At 35.7% G+C, this 9316-nt stretch overlaps 1 protein-coding gene across 1 annotated transcript; it reads left to right on the forward strand.

The window, feature by feature from the left end:
- Positions 1-413: 413 nt before the first annotated feature.
- MED4 (mediator complex subunit 4) lies at positions 414-8243 on the forward strand. The gene is made up of 6 exons (XM_088256703.1): positions 414-676; positions 923-1103; positions 2816-2967; positions 3829-4001; positions 5304-5530; positions 7931-8243. The coding sequence occupies exons 1-5, from the start codon at positions 609-611 to the stop codon at positions 5504-5506; spliced, it is 777 nt and encodes a 258-aa protein (XP_088112829.1). The 5' UTR covers positions 414-608; the 3' UTR covers positions 5507-5530; positions 7931-8243.
- The last annotated feature ends 1073 nt before the right edge of the window (positions 8244-9316 follow it).

The following is a 9316-nucleotide window of genomic DNA, read 5'->3' on the forward strand; positions in this document are numbered from 1 at the left end:
CCCGCAGGGGTAGGCAGAGAGAATCTAACGCCACACCACTATGTCTTTGCAAACATTCTCTGCCTCTTCCACATTTATGTATCTCCTCATACATACCCGATGATTATTACAACTCCTGACCCAGCCGCTTTCAAGTATTTGACATACTTTTTGTGCCAAGTTTTCCTCGGTCTTCCTTTGCTTCTTTTTCCAATATTTATATATATTTTTAAAAATTACGAAAGTGTTTTCTTTTCAATATCATATTTTTATTCAAAAGAAAGACTTATTTTTTCAGTACAAAAACGATGTTAAAAGTAAAAAATGTTGTTTGAGTTTATTTAGAAAATTATGTTGCGGGCTGTCGATTATCCCTAACCCGCCTTGTAGTTGTCTATGTTATTTTATGCAATCAATATCAATATGTTTTTTTTATTGTCAAATCTATGGTTTTATACTCGCTGGTCCTGTTTGTGATTTGTGTTTAGTGACAATATTTTATTTTTGTCGAAAACGAATGAAGTTCCTGGTGCTGTTGTTGGTTTTTACCACAAATTTACTGATTTTCCATTATTTTCTTGGATTTGCAATTAATTGTTTAATTTTTTACTTTTATAAAAAATATAGCGATGGCTTCACATTTAAGTACCAAAGAACAGTTACTGAACCTCATCGATGATATCGAGCTTATAGCTAAGTATGAAAAACAACACTTTAATACTGTCTTAATTTCTGATCTGTATAAATGAAGTATTTCTTCATGGTATTAACATATAATGTACCTATTATATTCGGTACAATGATCGATTGTTTTAATGAAACAAAATAAAGTGAGGTTAATTTTATGTTTCTTTTCGGATTACAAATGACATTATTACTAAATTTAGGATTGTGATTAGAATAGTTCCTTAAATTAATTACACACATGTTCTTTTATTTTTAGAGAAATTATAGAAAATAGTATTGCTGCCAAACCACAAAAAATGTCCGCCGCTGAACATTCTCAAATAACGGATCTGTTATTAGCTAAAAATAATGAGTTAAATAAAACATTAGAGTTAGCCGATGAGCAAGCTAAGATACATGAAAAAATGAACCGCTTGAAAATGGAGGTCGATAATCAGGTATGGTAAACATACTACATTGATAATGATAATTTACAACATTTTGAGTGTGTCCAAATACTTGTTCACAAAATCTGGACTATCTCCAATTACTGGAGCTATTTTATTTTATTTTATCTCACCAATAGATGTCTCTAGTGAAGTTCTAGTGATTCAAGAACAAGGTTTCTAAATTGGTTCATATATATAGAACTTCCAAGAATTTGAGTAGTGTGGTTGTCAATAATGGGTAGAATTGGTGAATGTTACACGTGTAAAGTGGCCACTTAAACCAGCCGATGACGGTCGTCAGCCCCGTAAATGCCCAGACTTCCATATTCTTCTTCATCTTTGATGAGATGTCAAAAAATAATATGATAATGATAATAATAATAACAAAAAGTGATCTATGATAGCATGAGGCAAGCTTTTTATTAACCCTTTCCTTACGGTGCTAAAAACTTCCGCATGTACCGGTGGTATGTATATTGTACACCATATGAAAATGTCGTGACAAACGGGAAAATTGTGAATATTCCTAAATGTTGCTTTTATTGACCATAGTTGAAGTTGAAATTTACCAATTTTGTAACGTTAGCTCTGATAATTATCTGAAAGACATCATAAGTGGCCATAATAGCTAGCGTAGCGACACGACCGCCGCGTAAGACGATCTGCGCGCTACTTGACTGGCGAAGTAAACACGTTACGACATGCGACATGCGCGTATACTTACAAAGCACGCCACACCCGCACATACAGAAACGTTTGTGTATTGGTAATTTTATTCCCGATTTTTTCACAAATTATTTCTTTCCGCTGCAAATGAAAAACTTTATATTACAATACTTTCATGTTATACATAATTATATTAAGGAGGAATACAAAAATTCTGAACCCGTGTCTACTATATTTTATATTGATATTTTCATTTGAAAAGTTGAGTTGTAGTAAATACATATCACCGGGAGGGGAAGGTTAAGCAGAAACTCTTTCATTTGTATTTGAGGTTCGAATCTTGAGGTTGGAAGTATACCAAATCTTATGAAGTCTATTGAGTTTAAGAACTATGTATCGAGATAATTCAATATATCTAGAAGTTGCAAGAATTTCAATAGTGTGGTTGTCAATCATGGGTAACTTGGTGAATGTTACGCATGTGTTAAGTGATCACCCAAACCAGCCTTTAATGGTCATAAGCCCCGTAAATGCCCAGACTTTCGTATTCTTCTTCATCTATATTGAGATGTCAAAAAATCATATGAAAAATAACTCGTAGTTCGAGATAATCCAGATTTGTGTAAAAGTATTTGGACACACTCAAAACCCCCCCGGAAAATCAAACCCAAGACCTTTGACATGGAAGACCAATGCACTAACCACTATGCTACGGTAGAAGGCACATTTTACAATACATTATGTTTAAGCTTTTTTAATATATGAAGAACTCAGATACACACATAGAAAATTGACAGTGAAATAAACAGATACATATATCCCTCCCATTTTTTAAAAGATTATTTACCTTGCTTATTATGTACAAGATTTAAAGATCAATTAGTGGATTTTGTTTACTTCTAGCTAAAAACACACCACCAAAACTCAACAACACCAAAAAAATTCTTCTGTGTTGCGAAAAGGAGGGATAATCTAGTGATATCTCTTCCCATATCACATTATTATCACGAAATATGAACTTTGCAGGGTGAAATTATTGGTATTCCTCTTTCTAGGATCAAGACATTTGCCAGTTGCAGCGCCAGTTGAAGGAAGCGGAGCAGATATTGGCGACAGCCCTCTACCAGGCGAGACAGAAACTTGCTTCCATAGTTAAATCTCGAATGCGCCCAGTTCCCTCCGAAGAACTGATCAAATTTGCACACAGGTACGTATGTTGCGTACCCTGCATGCCACACATCTCAATAATGTGAAGATTTCGACAAAATTGATAAATGCTTTCAATTCAGAACATTCCAGATCAGCTAAACCTCCTACCATGTGGAATCCTATAAGACCTATCCTCGTAAAACATAGTCTCACTCTCAAAACCTTCATTTACCAACGAATTTTCGAAAGACTTACCTCAAAACCCAAGCAAATTTGTACTTATAGCAAAAAGGCACGCATTTAACAAATACATTCATAATTTCACATAAACTTGTTTCCAACTCACCATGACGTATGGAATCAAAAGTAGAGCGGACACCGTTGCCACAAAAAACGCGCTTAGAGTGTCAGAAATGAAGACTCTAAGAGGCAAGAGTCTTCGAGATAGAATAAGAAACGCCAGGATCAGGGAAATATGCGAGATCGAAGATGTCGTTAGGTGGGGAAGGCAACGAAGGAGACAATGGTATGCGCATGTGAGAAGAATGGAACCATCCAGACTCACCCACATCGCACTGTACGGCCAACCCCATGGTAGACGACTCCCGGGCAGACCACCAAAGAGATGGGTCGATAGCTGAGAATCAACATCGCAGGAGGCTAATCCCTCATAAAAACAGGCCACAAGGCCTACAACAAGATGAAGAGGAAGAAGATTCATAATTTCTGTATTAATCATTTGATTATTATGATTTTTATTGTATTAACTACCAAAAGCCGACTAGTCGGCTTTTCGCTGCCAACCGCATACAACCAAACACCTATTAGTCGGTTTTTTGACCCTACGTATAGGAACTACGTAACTCTCACAATTATGTGTATCACTATATCTATTTCAAATTTGAACTATTCATTACAGAATAAGCGCCTCGAACGCCATCTGCGCCCCCCTCTCCTGGCAGCCCGGGGACCCCCGCCGCCCCTACCCGACCGACATCGAGATGCGACTCGGCCTGCTGGGAAGGTTGTGTGACTTGCCCCTCAACGGACACGCCCCCTCGCTCAGCGAATTGCACAGGATAACAACCGGAGGTACTTATAATACTTATATTAACACATTGTAGTCGGGCGCTTCGAACAATAGACTAGCATATAGCGGATGTTTTTTGCGATTAGCGCAAAAATATATCGCTTTCTTAAAATTGACACAATTTCTAAACCAAATAATATTTTAGATTGAAGTTTTCAAAGAAATCATATATGACATTTGATCATCAAAAATAAATTATAATCATAATTTTTAATTAAGGATTCCGTATTTCACAATTTTAGAAGTATTGTAAACTCAAAAAAAATAGTCTTCCCCACCGAGGTATCATTCCTTATACAATGCTAATACATATATTCAATTAATAAATTACTAAACAGTAAACAAAACAGTGCAAGCGGTATGAAAAATAGTCCAATACGTGAAATGACTCAAACTAAACTGGAGATTGAGATCGCATAAAAACTCTAGATTTCTGGCGATGCCTTTACAAGCAGCACACTAGCCAATCCGGACAAATACTTAAATAAGACATCTCAAATAACGTGGACAGACTATCGCCTAGCACCCAGGTAGCAAATTACCCTTCAAGGCGTTTTATTTCACGCTGATAACAAATGCTTGCCGTGTCCCGCAGTTTACCGACAGTCTGCGAAAAACGACAAATGCCGTGTCCCGACGACAATGTGTTAATAAACACCCATTTTCTTCAATAACACAAGCTTTGTATATTGGAATTTGTATGTATAATTTATTAAATTTCTCTTCAACCTTGTCATGGATGGGATTATGGAGGATATTTATGCACAAAGGTTACAGACTGGGAGAGGAAACCATAGATATTGTTTGCTATGCGGATGATGCTGTAGTATTTGCTGAGACTGAGGGGGAGCTGCAACTACTCTTGCAAGCATTCCATTTTGCTAGTCAAAAATACAACATGACTATATCAGATACAACGAAGGCGATACTGGAATGAACATATAAACAGAATGTCAGAAGACAGACTTCAACGTATCGCCCTCCAAGGCAACCCCGAAGGACGCAGACCCCCAGGCAGACCTCCGAAAAGATGAAAAAACAGCTGGGAGTCAACATCCCAAGAGCGACATGCGGAAGCACAAACAGATCCCTAGGATCTACAAAAAGAAGAAGAAGAAGAAGAAGACTTTCATACTCAGTTTATTTTTTCAATGACTTTAAGGATAATGGAAACAGGTTGTACAACTTTATTGCATATAACAATCAAAATTCTTTTGATGAAAAAAGGTATGTTTTGAAGAAGGGTATCTAGTGTTGTGTCTAGAGTTGCATGAGTTTGAGAGAATGTGTGGTCTTGTGTCCAGATGTGCCGGCGTCGGCGGCCAACCAGTTTGCCTGGCACCCGAGCGGGGAGCTGCATGTGGGCGTGGGCGGGGGCGCCAGCGTGCCGCTGCAGGGCGGGGGCGGCGGGGGGGAGGGCGGGCGCCCCAAGGAGGGCGGCGTGCAGGAGGACGTGGAGGTCATGTCCACCGACTCCAGCTCCAGCTCCAGCAGCGACTCCCAGTAGGGCCCCGCTACTCCGCGTACTCAGGTAACATCACAATCTCAGCTTATTGCGGTTTTTTTTTTTTTGCAGAGACCCACCAAGCCACTTTGTGTGTCTTGTCGGTGGAGTTCTTTTTTAATAAATTTTTTATTGTTTTAACTATTTTAACCTAACATAGACACAAAAAAGAGAAAAATTTCATAAATTTCATAAAATTAACTTTTAATCATTTACCCATTCCTTTATTTTGCCTTTGTTCCATATTTTATTTTGACCTCTAACATCTGTCGGCAACAAATTAAAAATGTTCAGAACGATATATTGCAGTGTTCGACTCCCATATTTATTGTTAATTCTTGGTTTTATTGCTTATCTACTTTAAAGCTGTCCCTTCGCATTCCTAGATCTGATACCAAAGCTCCTAGCCTTACTGATAGACCTTCTCTCGCAAAACAATTTCTTTGTTTTTGTTTTGAAAATGAAATTTTATAAAAAATGTGAAACAAAATTATATCCCGATTTTACTGTGAATTTACATTTAAAAGCTTTCAATATCCCTGTCACTGCCAATCTAAATAAATACAAGTTTGTAAAACAACCACCAAATTATCTAGAAGTGCCCCAGTGTAGACAGTGAAAGGGATTAGTAGTTAGTTAATTCAGTTAGTCAGCTAGATCCGGTTTTGACCTGACGTTGGCCGGTACACAGACGCCTTCACAACCCCAAACAGCACAGCAGACAGATACGGAACAGGGCAAAGACATTTGCGAAAAATGCTCAGTCATCTGTGCTTACTGCGCTCATCTGTAATATCTCTTCTTCTTCTTAAAGAAGACTTTTAAAGAAAAGAAGGCAGAAAGCTGCCTTCTCTTCACTGCTGGATGTAGGCCTCTTCCATATTTTTCCATGCTTCTCTTTCTTGAGTTGCTCTTATCCAATTTTTACCTTATACCTGTAAAACAGGTTTTTCACTTAAAATTTAATATTTTACAAACCAAAAATAGATGTTTAACAAATCAAATTGGATATTTTACAAAACAAATTGGATTTTATAAAAAAGGTTAATTTTTTAAAAATATATTCATTTTGGTAGTACATATACCGTCCAGTGTATATGTACTACCTGGTCACAACTTTTATTCCTAAGAACTAGCAAACGTGTTAGTCGTCAAGTTGGTTGTTAGTCGTCACAGTCTGTGCGTGCGATATAAGTACTCAGACAAATTTTCAGACAAGATTATCAATACTACTTTAAATCATGAGTATATATTGAATATATATTTAATAATTCTTACTTCTTTATAAAATACAATATAACATCCGAATTGGTTATGTAAAATGTCCAATCTGATTTGTAAGGTTTTATATTTGGTTTGTAAAACATCCAATTTGAAGTGAAAAACCTGTTTAATGTACTGTTCTATAAATACAGTGAAACCCCTTTTTAATGTTTTTCATGGAAGTGAAAAAAAACCTGAGTGGATTGAAAATGCAAATGAAAATAAACAGCAAAATGAAAATAAACAGAATTTGAAATTTCATTTTTTATTAAAAAAAAAAAAAAAAATCTGTCCGCCTCCGTAGTGTAATGGTCAGCACGCTCGGCTACCATTCTGGAGGTCCGGGGTTCGATTCCCAAGGGGGGTAAAATAAATATAAGTGATTTTTCACTGTCATATTTATTCAATATTACCCTGGACTGGTACCTGAAGCGGAGGGCTGATCACCTTTCCTTCATGTGTAAACGATTGAGATAACACTGCGTTTATATGAAGCAGTGCCCTATGCACCATTGGGGTGCGGATAAGGGTTTGTTATTTATTATTATTTTTAAAAAAATTATCCGTAGATACATTTAAAAGATATACGTAGATCTTACTGTAATTCTCCTTTTTTTTTCTACTGAATAATACCTCACAGTTTTTTATCGGAAATGTTAATACTATAATAATTAATTAACAATCATTTTAGATAATTTATATTTAAATATGTCCCATTTCGCTCACTCCTTTCAAGAACGTCATAAATAAAAAAACTGGATTTTTCAGGAGAATGTTTTTAAAGTTTTAAAATATAATACAATGTATTAAAAATAAATATCAAGCCATTTATTGAACTTTTTACTGTGCAACAGATATTTTTTTCTCCATTCAAAAAATATTTAGGATATTCAAAAAAATACTTAAACAATGCCTTTTCTTCAAAATGCAAAAACAACACATTCTACCCCATAGCGGGTAAATATTAAGTTAAAAATATCCCTCTTTTGCTGGGATATAGTACATTTTCTGGGCATTCCGAAAACATGCACAACTGAAAATTGTCAATTTTTTATTTATGACGTTCTTGAAAGGAGTGAGCGATTTGTGTAAAATACTACCTCAAGGGCGCTTGTAATATGTAAGGTGTTTTTCGAGACACTTCATAATTATTTATTATTATAGGTAACCCTAATACGGCCCTCCTGCGATGTCGTGACAGGATGGATGCAGATGTGTGTGTTCCAGCAGTCAGAGGGTGAGATTACTCAGAGATGAGATGCACCGCATGGAAGACTCGGAAAACGGAAAATTGGCAGTCGATTATTTATTAAACTTCGAATAACGTTATGTTATTCAAATAATGTATTATGATGTATTTTAGATATTAAAAAATAATAATGTAGTTCTTCTGTGGTCTCAATATTGTGGATTTGTTTGCAGCAACAAATGACACCTCCTTCGTAATAAAGTAGTATGATATACATGAATAACCATTGACAAGTGTTTTATTTTAAATAAATTTGTATATTCTCTCCCCAAATACAAAAGCATGTTGACACGTCCAACAAATAAAGTCATATCTGCAGAAACATCATAGAAATGACTTCAAGTAATTTGATCTTTTTTACACATGTAAAATAACATGTAGCAAATGAATTAAAATGTTTTCTGTGTCCAAATTACTGTTTACAAATGTTTCACTTCACTTTAGAGTTATTTGTGCAACAAAATATGTATTGTTTTAATTACTATGACTAGCCTTTAATCTTTAACGGGGCTGTGTTCTTGAAATTGTAGATATATAAAATATATTGCGCCACAACAGGCGCCGTGGCGTAGTAGGGTAGACGCTCGACTGTGAAACTGGCGTCGCGGGTTCGATTCCCGTCAATTGCAAAATAAATTCAAGAAAGATTTATTTTCAATTTGTCTGGCTATTTGTGATGTCTTTTTCACATTTATCTTCCCGATCCTTACTATCCTACCTGCAGACAAGTCTCGAAATAAAGAGGCTTTGCGGGTGGTTCCTTAAAAAAAAAGGTATATAGAAAATATCCTTCAATTTCTTGACATTAAATGAATATATGTATATATCGTAGTCATACAGGAGAAAGTGACCAAGTGCATTTCTTACAAAAACGTGATCATTGACTATTTGATATCTTACTAGCTTAATATTGCCCTGAAAAAATCCCAAAGGATTTTAAACTTGGAAGTATAATATATTGACTTCTTAAAAATGACTAACTGCATTGATGTTTATTTTCTTGCCAAGCAAAAGTGATTTGAATGGCTCTCCTGAACATCTTACGTTTTGTCAGATGGTCACTTTCTCCTGTACGACTACAATATATTGACTTGTTAAAAATGACTAACTGCATTGATATTTATTTTCTTGCCAAGCAAAAGTGACTCAAATGGCCCTCTTGAACATTTTGTTAGTCACTTTCTCCTGTAGGACTACGATATATATAATCACATCTTGGGTTTTCAATGTTTTGAAACAATAATTATTTTTGTTTATTAACCTATGACATTCCCTAACACACCTTATCAGATATAATGGTT

Source organism: Brachycentrus maculatus, unplaced genomic scaffold (genome assembly GCF_059751285.1).
Source record: "Brachycentrus maculatus isolate JH-2025_06_01 unplaced genomic scaffold, ASM5975128v1 h1tg000065l, whole genome shotgun sequence".
In the NCBI taxonomy this organism is placed as follows: domain Eukaryota; kingdom Metazoa; phylum Arthropoda; class Insecta; order Trichoptera; family Brachycentridae; genus Brachycentrus; species Brachycentrus maculatus.